This window comes from Meleagris gallopavo, chromosome 4 (genome assembly GCF_905368555.1).
Source record: "Meleagris gallopavo chromosome 4, MGAL_WU_HG_1.1, whole genome shotgun sequence".
Lineage (NCBI taxonomy): Eukaryota > Metazoa > Chordata > Aves > Galliformes > Phasianidae > Meleagris > Meleagris gallopavo.
This window is the reverse complement of record NC_139407.1, coordinates 12,234,488-12,253,000: the sequence shown is the minus strand read 5'-3', so window position 1 is coordinate 12,253,000 and position 18,513 is coordinate 12,234,488. Positions and strand designations below refer to the sequence as shown.

General features: G+C 47.1%; 1 protein-coding gene across 3 annotated transcripts in view; it reads left to right on the top strand.

Moving 5' to 3' along the window:
• Positions 1–1,868: 1,868 nt before the first annotated feature.
• NR3C2 (nuclear receptor subfamily 3 group C member 2) overlaps positions 1,869–18,513 on the top strand; it is a 201,587-nt gene continuing 184,942 nt past the window's right edge. Inside the window, exons 1-2 of one of the 3 annotated variants that reach the window (XM_085222172.1) lie at positions 1,869–2,542; positions 5,574–7,335. In XM_085222172.1, the coding sequence (XP_085078298.1) occupies positions 5,576–7,335 (1,760 nt within the window). In that variant the 5' untranslated portion in view covers positions 1,869–2,542; positions 5,574–5,575. Of the gene's footprint in view, positions 2,543–3,388; positions 3,579–5,560; positions 7,336–18,513 lie in introns of those variants that run through there. The other 2 variants (XM_085222171.1, XM_010709546.4) reach the window with 2 other exon arrangements.

Sequence of the window (18,513 nt, the reverse complement as noted above, 5' to 3'; positions counted from 1 at the left end):
GCAGTACAGTAGGCTGCTTTCACAGTGCAAAGTCGCTGGCTTTGCGAGCAGGGGAGGAGGTAATGCTTGGCGCTCGCCAAGTTATCTTTTTCAGCATTGCATTATCCAGGGCAAATTTGCCACTATCTTTGGAGCAGGGATGACATCTGCCACAGTGTGGCTTACCCCAGTGTGCCCGCTGCTCCCTGCTATGTGTCTGACATAGGCTGACCTCCATCCAGAGCTGGGGTAGGGAGCTGTCCTGCGAGAGTTCGCTGCTCCCTGGACCACCTGGAGAACATTGCCCATCCCCAAGCTGTGACACAGCAGCAGGAGCGGCCACAGGGCCACTCCAAGTAGAATTTGCAAGCTCTGTTTATACGTTTGTATGTGTGTATACAGAACAGCAGTATTTCCCAGTCTGGTAGACCCTAGTCATTATTTTATCAAGCCCACCGTAGGAACTTTTTTTATGGGACTGGCATAATTGGAACAGATAGCCTTTTCTCTTGACAGATAAAGATCTAAATTTCATTTTATAATCTGGCAATTATATCGTTTGATTTTATTTTTTTTTTTAAATAAAACAGATAATCTCCCTTCCCCGCTCAAGATGAGATCTTGGTTGTTAGTGACAGCTGTTAAAATGCCGCTAAAAATAGCTGCAGTGTCAACCACTAAAAAGCGGAGTGCTCCTGCGAACTGCGGGCAGAAAACAAATGAGGTTTGCACTGAATCTGCACAAAGTCTGCAAGCATCCTGCACGTGCCAGGCAGGCACTCTGCCCCTCCAGCTGCCATGTCGCTGCTGGGATGGGGAAAAATGGGGAAAAAAAACAAAACCAACCATTTGGTACCAAGGCATTAGGAACGTTACCTCAACTCTATCTGCTCAACTGTAATAATCATAGTTAATGCACCACGAAGGTTGAGAGTACCTCCAAGCATTCCAGCTGCTGTTTGTATTTACACCTTTGCCCTGAAAAATAAAAATAAACCCCACAAGAATGGCAGGAAGAGTGAGACAAAGCAGCGCGACCCTCGGCCCAGCGCTCCGCTGCTGTGCACGGCACGGAGCGGGTTGGCGCTGCCGGGGGTCCCTGCGGGCGGGCGCTGCCCTCTGCCCCGGAGAGCACCGGCGACGGGTTGGGAGCGATCCGAGCTCCGTAGCAGCTGCGTGGCACGGAGCGAGGGAAGGGAGAGGGAATTGTTCGCGTTCTGCGCGATAATACATCTCGCTAGGTTCCTCCTTTTTAGCGACATTCTGGCTAAAAATAGCGCGCTGGTGTAGGCACAGTGAAATATGATTTGCTTCCAATAATACGGCAAACTAATTGTGAAATTAAGCTCCCGAGCGCGCTGATATCTCGCAGCCCAGCTCCGGCAGCACCGCGTGCCGCCCCATTCCGCATCGATCAAGTTCCCGCAAAGTTTGACAGCTGCGGACGGCAGCGGATGGAGCGCCGCCGGCCCAGGCCCTGCGCCGCAGGTAGGGGCGGGCAGCCCCCCGCCCGGGAGCACAGCGCGGCCGCTTCCCTCCCTCCCTCCCTCCCTCCGCCGCTTCCTTTTATTTTTTTTAGGATGTTTAAAGGAAGAAACGTGCAACGCCCCGAACTTCCCAATAATCCGCGTGGAAACATCTCAGCCACGACGGGAATATGAATGCAAAGCCAAAGCCCCGCAGCGATGTGAGCGCTGAGCCCCGCGCCCGCTCGACTCCGTGGTGCGGTGCGGTGCTGTGCAGTGCCGTCTCCCGCACTTCCCTGCCCCGTGGAGCGCAGCGCCCGCAACCCGCAGCCCGCCGGGGGGCTCCGTGCCGCCGCCAGGGCCGGGAAAGCAGCTCCGCCGGGGGAAGGGCGCGGAGACACTCCTCCCCCGGTGCCGCCCGCCCTGCCTCCCGCCCTCCTTCCCTTCCTCCGGCGGCTCCGCGAACCAGGAACCGCGGCGGCGGCGGCTCCGTGCGTGAGGAACCCCGCGGCGCCGCGCCGCCGGGTGCCGCCGGGAGCGCCGGGGCGGCGCGGGAGGGGGCGGCGCGGCCGCGGGGCGCTGCGAGGGGCCGGGCGGCACCGGGGGGAGGAAAAAGTTTACACCCTCAGCGCTCCCCTCCCTCCCGCTCCTTGGTGGCGCAGATGGGAGTTTTACCTGGAATGACATAAGTTTGTTGCTTTTATTTTTTTAAATTATTATTATTATTATTATTCCCGTGGCTTTTTTTTATTTTTTTTTGAGGGTGTCTCTCTTTTTCCCCCCCTCCCCCCGCTTTCTCCCTCTTCACCCCCTCCCCGCTCCTGGATCCACCCCCCGCTCCCCTTCGCCGCCGGGCGAGGGTGTGACCCGCGGGAACACCCACCCACCTCAGGCGTCCATGGTGGGAGCTGTCCGCCCGCCGCGCCGCAGCCCCTCCGCGCCCGCTCCGCCGCGCACTCCCCAAATCCCCTCTATTTTTTTTTCCCCCCTCCCGGAGCCGGTACGCGCTCGCTGTCGGATGGTTCGCTGGCAGCAGCCGGGGGCCGCGCCTCCTCCTGCCGCCGCCACCACCACCACCACCACCATGTCGTAGAAAGGTGAGTGCAGCGCGGACTCCGCGCGGTATCCAGGTCACGGCCGCAGCCCGAAAACTTCGCGGGGAGGAGGGACGCGGCCGTGTGACGGCGGCGGCTCCGGGCAGCGCGCGCGGATGAGCGCAGCGCGGAGGACGCGGCTGCGGGCGGGAGGTGCGCGGCGCCCCGACGGCCTCTCCCGGGCGGGACGCGGGGCGGGGGGCGGCGGGCGCTGGGGAAGGACGGATGGGGGACGTCGGACGCGGGGCGGGGGGCAGCGCAGGGCTCAAACTTTGCTCTCCTCTCGTCTCCTTGGGAAAAAGCAGCGCCGGGTGGGATGCGCGCGGCAGCGGCGAGCAGAGGACGAGTCCTTGAGGCTCGGCGCGCTCTGCCGCCACCGCCGCTTTTTTTTTTTTATTTTTTTTTTCCCCCTCTTCCCCGTTTTTTATTTATTTCTTTATTATTATTTTTTTTTTTAACCCATCCTTGCATCGGCGGCGCTCGGATCCACGCGCCGCCGAAACGCAGAAAACCAGGGCCGGCGCGGGGCTGACGCTCGGCCCCGCCGCCCCGCCGCGGTCCCCGAGCCCAGGGCGAACGCACCTCCCGTCTCCCCCCCCCCCCACCCCGAGCCGCCCCCCGCGGCCCGGCCCGGCCCCGCGCCGTCCCGGGGCGCGGCGCCCTGCGGCTTTAAGGAGCTGCGGCTGCCGCCTGTGTCGCAGCAACTTTGTATCAGTCATGTCGCCCGGCGGCTGAGTGACGGCGCCGCTCGGCCAATGGGGCGCCGGCCTGGCCCCCGCCGCGCGCCGTTCGGCCAATGGGAGCGCGCGGCGCCGGGACGTAAACTTGAACTTGCGGGCATGTGACATGTTTTTAAAGGACTTGGCACCTTTTCCCGTCCCCTCCCGGGTGCCGCGCCGTGACACCGGGCGGCGCGGCGCGCCTCGGGCGGGCGGGCAGGGGCCGGGGGGCCGCCCCGCGCCGCTCCGCCCGCCCTCCCTTCCTCCCTCCTCTTCCCTCCTCCTCCTCCTCCTCTTTTTCCCTCCCTCGGCGGCAACAGGTACCGCGGGCGGGGGCGCGGCCCCGGGGCCCCCGGGAGGAGCGGGCTTGGGGGGGACGCAGGGATGCTCCGCCGTGCGGGCGGCGGCAAAACGAGCGCCGTGAAAGGCGACGGCTGCGGGGGGCCGGGTGCGAAACTTAGCGCTGGTCTCGCTCGGGGCTGGGTGACCCTCGGGGGGAGCGGGACCTCCATGCGGCGGCTCTCGGTTCTTTGATTGGTCCTTCTATTTCGCAGTTGCCGCGAGCCCCGTTTCACGCCGGCGGGTCGCGGTGCGCGTGGGGGGGGGGGGGGGGATCGCAAATGGCCGCGCACGGGGCGGCGAGGAGAGGCCGGCGCTGAGGGAGAGGGGCCGCGCCGCGAGGTGGTCCCGCCGCCAGCACCGCGCCGCCTGCCGCCTCCCCCGCCGCGATCCGCCGTGCTGCTTGGAGCCCGGCGCCCTGCCGTTCCCCGAGCCGCGCAGGATCTCTCTCTCTCCGGTAGCGCAGGACCGGGGAAGGGGGATTTTTTTTTAATTTTTTTTTTTTAATTATTATTTTTTTTTCCCCCGTGGAGTGACCCAGATTTCTATCCGTTAAAGTTCTGAAGCACGTTAGCCTATTGATTCTGTACGAAGTTTTGAGGTTTGCTGTTGCGAAGGATCGCTTAAGCCACCGCTACAGCGCTCCCGCAGCTCCTGGCCTGTGTCGGAGCGGCCCCGCACCGTGCCGCTGCCTGCGGGGGCTGCAGGGCTCTGCCATCCCGGCGCTGACCCTCCCTAAACCCCCGGGGTTCCGAAGTGGCGGTCAGTGGCGGCCGCCATTGATTTCTGTAGGAATTAGGCTTGCTCAGCACTTAACGTGAGGGGTAAGTGATGATCTAGAAGTGACTTTGTGTGAAAGCGAGCACTTCTGGTTGGAGATTTTCGACTGTAGGAATGGGATTGGGTCCACAGGATGATGTTCTCACAGCCTTTGTGCCCGACAAGGATGCAGGCGTAGGGCCGTAGCCCTGAGGAAGGGCAAAGTAGTATTCGAGCCTTTCCCTTGAAGGTTTTTTTGTTTGTTTTATTCTTGTTTTTACAGAGTTGCTTAAAAAAATGATGGTTCTTAAGCAGTGCTAAATGAGGCAGTTAAGCACGGTGGTAAGCACTGCAAAACTAGTGCATTTTGAAAGGGGGAAAAAGATCTTTATGTAATACTGATACTATAAGTATTGGCACTTGACTTTCTACAGTTCTGACAAGATGATGAGCCTGTTCTTCAAAATGTTGCTGCTACCTATACGTGATTTTCAGAAAAACAGAATTCTTCCAGAATAATGCATGCGTGACCACTCAGAAAGCAGCCATGCTTAGGGAGAGTGCCACGCTGATGGGAGGCTTTGTAGAGCCGCTTCTTAGAAGGAGGTTCACTTTCCTTTACGCATTCCTCTTGCTGCCTACCGTGGAGGTTGGTGGCGTTGCAGACCCTACAGCCCTTCATCATCCCCTCCTTCTGTGCAGGAACTTCTGTGCGGCTTCTCTCCTCGTTCAGCTTGTCCTTCCATATCCCGCTATGGGGCTCTGAAAGCTTGGCTTCCAGCCCCATATAATGTCAGCTTTCCTTTAAAGCATCGCTTACAGCACTGGAAAATCAAGAGAAACCTTTGCAGAGCACCAGCCCCTGCTGCTTGGCTGTCCCTGTAGCACGGCAGCATGAGGTCTTTGGTGGTGCTGCAGGGTTGGGCTGGCACTGTCCAGCATGAGTTTTCAGGCAAGAATTTGGGTGTTTTTTGATGGCTGGTCACCTCTGTGTGAGAGTCTGTCGGACTGTCTTATCTGTGAGACCTTTTCCCATGGCATGATTGAGAAGAGACTGATGGGGCGGGAAGCGGGGCTGGCAAGCAGACAGACAGGGATAGACAGAGTGAGCGGATATGCCTTGTTTCCTTAGGAAATTAGGAAATTTCCTTAGTAAATTGCTCTGTCCTGCCACTTATTAATTTCACTTTTTTTGTGTGTGTGTATGTCTTTACTAGTTATGGAGACAAAAGGATACCACAGCTACCCTGAAGGCATAGATATGGAGAGACGGTGGGGTCAAGTTCCTCAGTCTGTGGAGTATTCTTCCCTAGGTCCTGGAGAGCAGGCTGATGCCAGTAACTATATGGAGATTGTGAATGTGAGCTGTGCTGCCGGCACCTTTGCAAATAGCAGCGCTCCAGGAAACAAGGAAAAACCTGAGCTTCTCTCCTGCCTGCAGCAGGACAGCAGCCATCCCACTGTTCTGCCCTCTGACATCAAAACTGAAACAGAGTCGAAGGAACTGTCAGCGACGGTGGCTGAATCCATGGGTTTGTATATGGATTCGATCCGAGACGCCGACTACCCATATGACCAGCAGAACCAGGGGAGCCCCAGTAAGATCTACCAGAACGTGGAGCAGCTGGTGAAGCTCTACAAGGAGAACGGCCACTGTTCCTCTCCCCTGCACAGCCCCAGCAGGCCCCTGCGGTCCCTGATGGCGGACACGGGAAGCGCCATGAATGGCGGTGCCATGCATGCTGTTGTCAAAAGCCCAATCGTGTGTCAAGAAAAAAGTCCCTCAGGCTGCAGTCCTCAGAACATGGCTTCCTCAGTGTGTAGTCCTGCTGGTGTTAACTCAGTGTCCTCAACTACTGCTAACTTTGGGAACTTTGCTATGCACAGCCCCATCGGGCAGGGAACTCCCTTATCACGATCACCCAACGTTGAGAGCCGAGGGTCCATGTTGCACAGCCCCGCTCATGTTAGCAACGTAGGGTCTCCACTTTCTAGCCCTATAAGTAGCATGAAATCACCGATTTCTAGTCCTCCCAGTCACTGCAGCGTGAAATCTCCCGTCTCCAGTCCTAACAATATCACTATGCGGTCTTCTGTGTCCAGCCCTGCAAACCTGAACTCAAGAAGCTCTATTGCCAGCCCTTCCAATGCCAACAACAGGTCCACTCGCTCCAGCCCAGCGGTTAGCACTGTGGGGGGATCTTCGATCTGTAGCCCTGTCAACAGCTCACTAGGATTCCCTGCTTCCAGCACGCCGGCTGGACCTAGCAGAAGCCAAGATACTATTCCCAGTCCAGAAACAAAAGACAAGGGTGCTCAAGAAATCCCGTTTCCCAAAATGGAGGAAATGGAGAATGCCATCTCAAACAACAGCCAGATGAACCTCGTTCAGTTCATAAAGCCCGAACCAGACGGTTCATTCGGTAGCGCGTGCATTGGTGAAAACAGTAAAATAAGTTCTGATTGCCCCTTTTCGGTACCAGTGAAGCAAGAGTCAGCTAAACATCCTTGTTCCGGTGCCACTTTTAAAGGGAATCAAGCAGTAAATCCTTTTCCATTTACAGATGGCTCATATTTTTCTTTCATGGATGACAAAGACTACTACTCTCTTTCTGGGATTTTAGGACCACCTGTTTCTTCCTTTGATAGCAGTTGTGAAGGTAGCGGTTTTCCAAATCCAGGCCTCCCTGTGGGGATTAAGCAGGAGCCTGACGATGGCAGCTATTACCAAGACAGTAGCATACCATCCTCTGCCATTGTTGGTGTAAATTCAGGTGGACAGTCATTTCACTACAGGATCGGTGCCCAGGGCACGATATCTCTGTCACGACCCGTTGCTAGAGAGCAAGCATTTCAGCACTTGAGCTCCTTCCCTCCCGTCAGCACGCTAGTGGAGACCTGGAAATCGCATTCGGAGCTGGCGTCCAGAAGAAGTGATGGGTATCCAGTTCTAGAGTACATTCCAGAAAACGTGTCCAGGTAAGTGAGCAAACTGCTACTTTTTTTCCCCTCCCTTTTCCACGAGATGTGGATTAAAATGAGGTCTGGAGTGGTATTTCTCAAGTTGATGTGTAATTCTGTGCTTGCATTTCAGTTCTTGCTGTTAGATTTGCTGGTTGTTTGCTGTAGTTTGCTGTGCACTTAATAAAACCAAGTGTTCGCTTTAATATTTAAAAAGAGCATAGTATATTCTATTGGTATTAGATTTGAAAGTGTTGCTTTATTATGTTCATGAGCTCTTACTACTACAAACGTTGTCTTTCCCATAATGAAAGGTTAGTAAAATTGCTCTTGTGTGTCCAATAAAGGGTATTCTTCCTTAGCTGGTGCTCGAATATGTTGTAACTAAGGTGAAATGTTGAGATGAGGATAAGACAGTAATGTCAGGAATCCATTTCTGTAGAGATGCGTGGCTCTAATTTTGCACTGGGCTACAACTGGTTAAATTTGAAAACTGAACCTTACAAGCCTGTGGCAACATATTATTTCTGTATTGTAACTGTAGGAACATTTGGTTTGTATATATAGAAAAATGCCTCCAGAAGGAGGAGGGCTGTTAAAACTTGACGCATTTGAAACGGAAAAATGGATGAACTGATGTCCTAACTCTTAGTGAGGGAAATATGCAAGTGTCTTAAGCATTTGTACTGGTCAATCCATGGAAGTGCATACTTCTTCCACAAACAGGTGTTCGTGTGTTTTATGAAGGATGCATACTTACATAAGCTGTCTAGTTGCATAGTCAGTTTTACAAATTGTTAAATGCATCTGGCAATGTGACTGAGTTAGAGTAGCTACAAAGCCTCCTTATCCATCAAACTGGCTGACCCCAGGTTTATGCTTTCAGCAAAATAGCTGTTAACAATTTGCATTTACCTGTATAAAGCTGGTCTTTTCCTCATCAAAAGATGCACAGCTTCTACTATATCCTTGGATTGGAGTGAAGAGAATGTGTACTGTTCTCAATACTTGTATGACTCAAAATATTTCTGGAAAACAATGGTCTTTCAATGAGAAAGACATAATGGCTAAATTAACTGTGCTTTTGGGAAGACAATCTGTGGACTTAGAGTTTGGGAGGGGGAGGAAACACTTGAAATATCTGCATTTTATTCTCAGACCTGTCCAGTACCTCTGCAGTCTACTTGAATAGTTCAAACTCCATACTTGACTTTTTCTTTGTCTATTTCAAATATTGTTTGTAGAGAGCACACTTTTTTTAATACATCTTGCTCATATTGAAAAGTCTATACCCCACCTTCTTGCTGAACTTTGCACATAGCTGTATGTTTGTCATCATCTCTGCTTGGATCAAATGTACTTCCTGGATCAAAGGAGATGAAGTTACTGTCTCCTAGTTATTTTGCCAGATGAATGTTCATAAAATGCATTATTTACACATCGGGAAAAGTTCACCAGAAGAGTGATAGGCTGTCTGCAAACAAAGGCCCAATACTTACTTGTCTTTGTGTTTGAGCGCTGTTACTTGGGAGCTGGCTCCTGCGGCCCGTGAGACTTCTTGTGTGAGTAAATGCTGCTCACATTGAGTCAAGGTTGTCATCTGCTGCAGGATGTGATCCGCTGAGCAGAAAAGAGGGAAATGCTGTTCAGGAGCGTGGTCATCCATAGTTATGTTTTTATGACAGTTTTGCTTAAGGCTTTTGAAGGAGTATCTTCTGTTCTGACGTTATTTCATGGTAGCTCTTCTCACCTGCGCCTCTCGACCCATAAATGAATCATCTGTCATCAGGGGCGATGTGACTGTGCTTTCCTTTGTTTTCTAAGCTGATATCTTAGTAAGGTATGCATCTGAGTGTAGCTGTTGCTTTACATGATTGAAATTCTGACGTTTTTGCCTCTCAGAGCAATTATGCACGTGCAAAATTCTGTTTAGGTGGTAGAGATCTGCAAGGTTGCAACACTTCAGACAACCTGATCTGTGTTTCAGATTAGGACACGTGCCATCATTTCAAATCTCTATCTCAGCCTCATTGTTTAACTAAATGTTACTGTTAATCTGTCTGGCAATGACTTTGTACTAACAGATGCAGCAGGGGACCTGTGCGAAGGCCTTTCAAGTTTCAAAATAAATTAATGTAGAGGTCATCTTAGCAGTCAGATTTGAACGCATAGGTGCCCATACAGATATTTGTCTGCTGACGAGACAAATCAAAGATTTGTAAAAGCTCAATCTTCCTAATGAGCCTCAAATCCATCCTCACCTTTATCCTCAATTTCTGTGCCACATTCCAGCTAAAGCAGAGAAAATCATGATTAAGTTTGTTCATCCTCCAAAGCACTTTAATAAAACATAGTTTAAAGCTGTGTCCCAAAGGGCATTTTATCTTTCCTATGTCAAGAGGGTGTTGGAATGACAAAATCTCTCCTCCTTCATGTTGTTAAAACATGTGATTAACCCTTCGTAGCTTGCAGTATGAAGTTCCTGGTGTTTTAAGTCTTCCATTTCGTCTTTATTTTTCCTGAAGTATATTTTATATTATAAGCTGCCGTAAGAAAAGACTAAAATGAAGGTGAAAAAGAGGCTACGTGATTCTTTGAAGTTGGTAGATGATTTGCATTGAGTAGATCTTGTTTTGACAGCATTATAATCTGAACTTCAATGCTGTACCCTCTTTGATATGAAGCTTACACTGTGGAAAGGACCGAGTGACCAGGAGTGAAGAAGGCTTTTCACAGGGGGAATGTGTAGAATGTTCTTAGAAATGATTTTCCTTTCCTATTCAAATATCACCTTTTATTAAATTGGTTCTTTGAGTCAGTTACAATTGCTGACAGTATCAAATAAGCATAGCTTAGGCATGCGAAATACTTTGCTGTCTGATTGACCAAGTGCCCACTGTCAACTGCAACATTCTCTTTTTTTCTTTTAGTTATTTTTATTTGATAATGGACAGTTATGGTTATCTTTAATGTGGATGGTGGGAACTTTGTCTACAAGATTACAATCTGCAGGATTTGGGGAAGGAGAACTTCTTAAGTGAAAAAACGTTTGCCTATTTCCTTTGAAATGCTGTTTCTGTTAATATGCATGCAGAACATACCTTTGAAAGATTGAGCCTGCATTATTTTTAATAGAGGGTGAATCATGCCTGTGTGTCTTCGTGTAGACCCCCTTTCAATGAATGACATTTCTAAGAAATAGCAGATTTTAAACAAATAATAGCAAAGTGGGCTTGGAAAATAAGGTATGTGAGGTGGAGTGATGTCATTGATGGAAATCTGCTTTAAGGTGATTGCTCATCTGAATTGGGGTATGAGCCTAAGACTCATGATCGTGCCAATTATGTAATTTTCAAAATGGCCTAGGAAAATGTCAGAGTTGCTTGAAACAACAGTAAAAATTGAGGAGGTTGACCTTTCTGCTGTGTTAGCTCTTACCTAAAGCTTTTTCTGCAAATGTGCCTTTTCCCTCTAATTTCCATGTTAACTCTTGTATGTACATGTGCATACTCGCTGTTCTCAGCAGTTGCGGTGGAAACAAAGGGCTGATGTGCCTACTGTGCATTTTTTCCAAACAGTTGCAATTGGATAGTTTTCAAATTTGGCTAAAAGTCATACTGTTTGGTTCCATTACCTGGTAACACGTCCTTGCATTTCCTTGCCAAGTGTTTCCCCCAAAGCTGCTTTCTTCCCAGGCTGGGAACAGGTGCAAAGTTGCTCCCAAAGGGAGAGAAGACCCCTGGGGATGGCACACGTCCATGCCATAGAGGTCTGGGGTAAAGATCCATGTTCAGACTTTTTCCCTGTGTGGATGATGATGAATAGGTGCAGGTGTTGCTTTCTGTGACAGGTGACAGAAAAAAAGCACTCAGATGCAGTTCTAGTTTCCCAGATTCTAGATTCGGCAGCAGTTTTGCTCAAAACTTTTTTAAACTTTCAGGTTGCATTTTATTTTTTTCCCAGTGAGTGTAAGGAGTGTTGTACCAACTGCTGAGCTGGTGTATGGCTTGCTTGTGCCTTTATTATTTTTAATGTTAAAAAAATCTCCTTTTCCCCCTTGATCTTGATTTAGAAACTAAACAGTACCCTCAAACCTGTTTTTCTGTGATGATGATGCGTAACTGCATGTCTTAGATTGTAAACACATCGAAGAGTTGGATTGAATGTACAAATTTAAGCATGTGAATAACTGTTCTTTTGGAACATGGGTAGCCTTAAAGGAATTTAAGGTACAAATGATACAGGTTCCTGGATAGTTCTTTCTGTCTGTTAGCCTGTATATAGTGGTGAGTCGTGAAGCGGTACCATTTCAGCAAAGTTTCCCTGGCTGTGTGGGATGAATTCACGAAGTTACAACGTGTTGCTATCATTAAATAAGTTTACTATTTTAACGAGAGTTATTTCTCCCTACTAGTAATTACATTTTAATTGTTTACCGACTGGGAAAATTTCAGAACATTTCGTCATCATGTTTTAGAGTCCAATGTAGATATGCTAAAATTGCTTGAAAGGCTGTCATTCACTTCTTAGGTTTATGGTCAAGTCGACAGTGTTTAGGGACTTCTTATACCTGTCCACGAAAAATTTGCATAAATCAGGACATTGCTTTGATGTGCAGCCCAGAACCTGCAGGCTGAACTGGGTGATATATCCCAGTTTCCCAGAGCACCAGGATGTCCCTGTCCATCCTTCTGACCCTGCTCATAGTAGTCCCCCCCCCCTCCAAAAAATGCTGATAATAACAACAACATGGGCTTCATTTATGGGTAACCCTCCTTGAAGTGAATGGGTGATCTGGTTTAAAATCTGATTTCAGGCTATTGCAATTATTTTCTGTCAATAACGTTGTGTTAAAAATTATCTAGAATAGTCGCTTATCTGAATGATACCTGCCAGGGAGATAAAGGTCTGGTAAATATTATTTTTAGAATTTATGATTGACCTTCACCTCTGTTTGTTTTTTTTATGGACTTCATATGAAGAAGGCCAAGCTGTTTAAAATTTTCTCTGTGCTTTGGTGGGATTGTTTTTGCCATTAGTTTCCCATAAGTTCACCATTGAAAAGGCTGGACAGCAATTCTCTTATGTTGCGTGCTATAGCCTTAAATTTGTACTTTTTTTTTCTCAATTTGGAAATTAATATGTGAAATTACACATGGAACTACAAAAAACAAGTGTACTTTTTAATATTTCTGGATATAATCTTGATATATAACAGGATCCTCAACATGTGTCTTTATTTCTCACTTTAAAGATTATCAGCTTGCATTTCTGCATGTAGAAGGTCCAAAGGTTCTCCTTGGCATACCAGCATGCATTTCACAGCCTTGTACTTCCTGGTTTTGCTTAACGTTATTTTGTTGAGGGTGCTCTGTTTTGTTCTGCTAATTTGATTGGGGCATTGAAAATCTCTACTAAGTATCTTTTTATAAAGAAAAAGCCTTTTAAGGCTCCTAGGGATGCTTAATTTTTTCCCTTTAAATTACACGTGAAAATTGAGTCCTGTGAGAGGGAGAAGTCCTCCTTGCTGGAAAACGCATTCCATGAATGAGTGGAGCTTTGAAAACTGTGGAAATAACAGCTCCTTTCTCAATCCCTGTACCTGTATCTGGGGATTGTTTTTTTCTTTGTGTGGAAGCGTAAGTCGTGTCCTGTGGCACTGAAGCATTTATGTGGCCAGTTGATATTGCTAAACTGTATGAAACTTGGTTGTTACAAATTGGCTTGCCATAGTTTATTTTGATAATAGCCAGTAACTGTTTCCTAGCTTTTATATCATGTGGTGATACAGAATTTCACTGTGATACCTTTGTCTGACTATTCTCTGGGATAGGGAAGTCAGGCTCATCTTAGTGCACAGATTTTAAAATAAATAAGCAGAATAAATTTTGATTACCCATATTTTGACAGTATAGATTCATTCCCCTTAATGAGGACAGGAAGACACTGATGTCTGAAATATGTGCTGTGCGGAAATGTTCCCATTCTATTTTATGGGATGTGCGTGGCAGTTATGCCAGTGAGCATCCGTATGGATTGCAGGGGTATCACTAATCATGCAGTACTCCTGTTATCTGCACAGGGAGTAAATTGTTAAGTTCTGGTTTGATAACTTGTCCTTATTCAACAAGCACTTAGCATTAATGGAACCTAAACGTGCTCTCAAGTGCTCTGCCCGGGTGACTCAGATTGTATGGGTGCTTTATTGAGCTGCAGCTTGTGTAGAGATTGCTGTTGGATGCCGTCTGCAGTTGACCAATATATTGTTTTCAGTGACGAAACGTGCTGTTGGGCAATGCCCTGGTGTCTGGTTTGACACTGTTTCTGCCATTGGTTTGGGTGTCTTGTAGGTGTTACATGTGAGAGCCAGATTGGCTTCCTGATCCAGCTCACTTTGAAGGTCTTTTTAGTTTTTAACTGTCCACCAGTGCTACTCTGTGAGCAACGTGAGAGGTAAAAGTGCCTCTGAAATATCACAAGTGTGCGTTGCTGCTCAGTGTGTCATCAAGCTGTAGTCTCGGCAGCTATATTTTCAGGGTATACTTTTCAAAGACAGCTTCTATTTTCTAACTGTAGGTATCTGTACGTATTAACATGTTTGAACATAGTTGTGGAAGCTGGAGTTAATAATGGACTGATTTCAATCAAAATCCCTCAGTGAACAGTGGAGTGCTGTGATTTCAGATTTAAGCTCTGAGAGGTCAGAAAATACTGTGGTGTACGATGAACATAAGACCTTGACTTGTTCTCTGGCAAATACATTTGAAATGTGGTCTATATAAGAGTGATACAAGGGTGTGTGAAAAGCAAATATTAAGTATGTCTAAGTTTAGTAATTTTATCCCTGCACTGACATGCAGCCGGTTGCTACTTAGTTCTTGGTGCTCAGCATATGAATTACCTTACTTCAGCTGCAGTCTCTTCCAGGTGAAAGAGATCTGTGTAGAAAAAATGAGAACTACTTCAATTGCATGCAGCTGCCCAAGTGGCTACAGCAGTTGCTGGGCATGTTTGAATGCCTAAACAGCCCCTTGCATGACTGTGCTGTCCTGGTAGTGCATGGTGCTTGGAGTCACTGCTCACTGGGACTGCATTACAGTTTCCTTCTTCCTTTTCCTGCTGGAGATGCCTTGCTTTTGCTGTTGGAGGAGACACGCTGACCTTGGTGGAAGGTGTATTTTTTTGTTGTTACTTATTTATGCCACAGGGAGATGGCTTGTAGGCCAGGAAGTCCCTACTTATCCATGCTAGCATATCCTGGCGTGGTCTGCTCCAGTACTGCTACTGTCACAAGCAACAGCAGCAGCTCTTGTCTTTGTGTTGGTCTCTGCACGTGCTTAGGAGTTGTTTCAGGGCTATCTGTAATGCTCTGAAGCAGTGTGTGCACACCAGTAATAATATGCATGCTTCTGCTCAGGAACTCCTGAGTTTTTAGAAAATTTAAAAAGTTAATGTACTTTCTTGGTGAGGTTTTTGAATAGCTTGTCTTTTTAAATTAAAAAAGCTTCTACTTTCTTTATTTTATTGTTTCATTTATTTTTGTAGTTAAAGTTTATTAACAAAAATTAACATGTTTTCTGAAAGGATACGATCTCAGTATTCTCCCTCTGGCTTTATTGAAATGGTTGCTGCAAGATGTCAAATAAGGTAAACGATTCTGTATTCTTGAAAGGATATCTAACATCGGTCCTATCTACTCAATACACGAACAAATATTTTGCAGGCAGTGTTTCTTCCCTGAATTGTGCTGTGACAGAAGTTCCCAAACTGTAGTTAGGTCACAAGAGAATGACTTGAATTTTATTTCTTGGTCTTAAACTGTGAATTAAGCTTCTGCAATTACATTAGAATGTGTTGTTAGCTGCTTGCTAAATTACATCTCTATAAATCTGCTGTTTGTAAGCTGCAATGCTGTGAATTATTTTCAGGGAAAAAAAAAAGTAGATTGAATTTTTTATTTGGAAGTGGAGTAACTCGGAAAGATACTTCCTAAAAAAAAAAAAAAGTATACTCAGTTGGAACATCTGAACAGAAATTGAATCCATTGTCTGTAAAATGGCTTATAGGACTTCGTATGCTCTGTGGATGCATGGGAACCCTACTGATTGTGGTTAGTGATAATTAATAATAGATCAAAGATTTTTATCCCTGAGGTCGAAAAGTAAATTTCAGACTAATTGCTGAATGTTGCTGATGATTTTTGTATCGTTTCACTTAATTACATTCTCCCTGCTAAACAATGCTTTTTATTTGCATCTGGAGGTGTAATGAGTTTTTTGAATGGACTTTCAGACTCAGATTAATCTATTCTATTCTGTTTTTCTTTCTCTCTCTGCTTTTTTGCTGCTATCCCAAGCTCGGAAAAAGTGGTGGCTTTATAAACCACTTCCCCACCAGTTGTGTGGAGCTGTAGGACGCCCCCCTCAGCCTCCTCTCTGGGCTGAGCAAACCAAGGGACCTCAGCTGTTCTTGATAGAGCTTGCCCTCCAGGCCCTTCACCGTCTTCATAGCCCTCCTTTGGGTTCTCTCTTACAGCTTTATGTCCTTCTTACTTTGTGGCACTCGGAACTGCATGCGGCGCTCAAGGTGAAGCCACAGTCCCCTGATCAGTGTGAGCAGGCAGAGCGTTGCCCTGCTGATAACCTTTAGGCTGTGCCTTGCTCCCTGGTGGCAGGTTAAGTGCTGCCCTGCCTCAGCAGGCGGCTGCGTATTCCAGTGCATCCCCTAGAGCTTGCACAATCTGGCTGTGTCCGTGTACCTGCATGACTGCGTCACCCCGCTGCGTGTCCTCACCCAGACCTGTGCTCTCAGAGCCCTTGGGGAGCTCAGGTTTCACAACCCGTGTGTCCCGGTTTACTCTGGCAGTGTCTGGTTGAGGAAAATCGATTGTTTGTGTACGTGGCTCTCCGCTGATACGGCTGCGGGTCAAGGAGTGGGATAGGGGTCTTGGCTTAGCTGTGCTCCCTCTATCAGTGTGTCCTCTTGTCCAGAGAAAGGAAGGCCTCAAGGAGGTCCTCAAACTACTGCCCTCAAATCGAGTATTGCTTCTAGAAGCATTTTTTTGGGAATGGTCCTTTGGGATGAGGGGTGTGGGTTCAGGCAGTTGCTCCAGAAGACTGAAGGTGCCACATTCAGCACTGCGGAGGGCTGGTCTCCAAGAAACTGCCATGCACTTCAGGAGTTCTGAAGCCTGTATTCCAAGGACTTTGCATACGAAGGTGGGGGGGGATGGACTTGGAATGCTTCCAGTAAGGCTGTTTGACTTGTCTGCTTCAGTACAGTATTTTAAAGTAAATGAAATTTGTGTACAGTAGATGAGATCGGTCGGTGAGCTGCTTGTCCAATGCTATGTTCAGATCCTCTTTACTGGCTCTGACTTTGTTACTTTCCAAAGTTGTTTGGAGAAATTAAAAACAAAACAAACAAACAAAAAAAAAAAAAGCCACAAAATAGAACAAATCCTGAAGTACTAAGACTTACACAGCTGTTCATCCTAGGATGTGTGAAAACTTTCAGGAAAAAAAGTCCCATTTGAAGACAACAAATATAACCTTATGTTTGCCATGCTTAAAGATCAAGGTCTTTTTAAATTCTGAATAGAAAATAAACACACGTCACCAGTCCTGGCCCATTGGGCTGGGAATGTGTGCTTCTGGGTCAGTGCAGGTGTCTTTCTGTAGCTGGCAGAAGACAGTGTCCCAGAGCTGGGCATGGCCCTATGTTACGTATGAGAAAGATTTGGCAGCACATTTGCCCTCTGAAGCTGCTCGTATGGATGCACGGGTACCAGAGCACATGGAGGGTGCCCCTGGTTCTATGAGGATCATCGTTTGGTTGTTGAGGACTGCTGGACTGCTCCTTTGTTGCTTGCCTGTCTGCTTGGCTTTAGGATGGAGAAAGTTTGTGGCATGTTTTGCTTTTCAGCTTTTGCTTTAAGTTGGTTTATCTCTAGGCACCAAGTCTTTCTTAAGTTAATAATTAAAAGCAAATATTGGCCAATAAGCGTTGTATAAAGTTACTAAATGTTACTAGCTTGTCAAAATTCAGCACCGAACCTTTGTAATAGCGTATCCTTTGTAAAACTCACTAAGTAGAACAGCATTTCTGCAGGATGAGCTCTGCAAGCCCCATAGGAAGTTACCATACTCTTACTTCTGATTCACAGTAGGGAAATTGAATCATCTAAGTGGACTCAATTAGAATTTTTAGTTTCTTATTTTAATCTGAATTCGTATAAACTACTGGAAGATGAACAAAGTAGAGGTTAGATGTGTCAGCTTCTACTCAGTGTATGGAAGTAAATATTGGAAACGATCCAGAGCTTTATGGCTTCTGCCAACTAATGACATAAGATAATGTTGCAATGAAACAATGCACTTGATTTGCACTTGTTTCCCAACTAATCTTTATGTTTCTTGAGATTTTGGAATTTAGTTTTTTTTTTTTTTTTTTTTTAAGATTTTTACAGTAAGAAGTAGATAAGGCACTGAAATTTTTGACTGATCTGTGGTAATGACAACTTCAAACTGCACGTGCAGATAAGATAAAAGACCGTTACTTATTTCATATTAAACTCGTTTGGGGGAAGAAGCAGGAAGGACGAGTGTTTTGGATGGATGTATAATTCTAAAAAGAGGGAAAAAATTAAAGGGGCTGAATTACACTTAAGTATGAAGTGAAAAGATGGAGTTGCTGATTTATTGTATTGTCTTGCCTTCTGGGACCAAAACTGCAAATGGTCCTGTGTTTTCTTCCTAATGTAAAGAAGAGTTAATTGTGTGCTCGAGGCTGCTAACTTCTTTGCTAAGTTTGTGTTAGCATTTGTACTTGCATCAGTAAGATGTTTTTGGAGTGAGTCTTCGCGCTGCCTCTGTTTATTGTGGGGTGGCTGTGGAGTGAAAAAGGAGATGCTTCTTAGAAAGCAGCGCATGACAGAAGTGCTTTAGGAGTACCTACTGTACCTACAGTACTCCAGCCTCTAATGGCTTTGGTCCATGGGACCTTTTTGGAGCTGCACTGAGGCCTAGCCCCTGGGACACGAGTAGTGTGGGTCTCCAGCCCCAGCCATCTCTGCATTGCACTGTACTGCTTGCTACTGCTGGCAGTGTGTTTATTGTGGTTTTCAGCTGAAACATTTGTAATTGAAAAAAAAAAAGGAAGGAAAAAAAAAAGGGGGAATTACAGGCAGAAGAAATG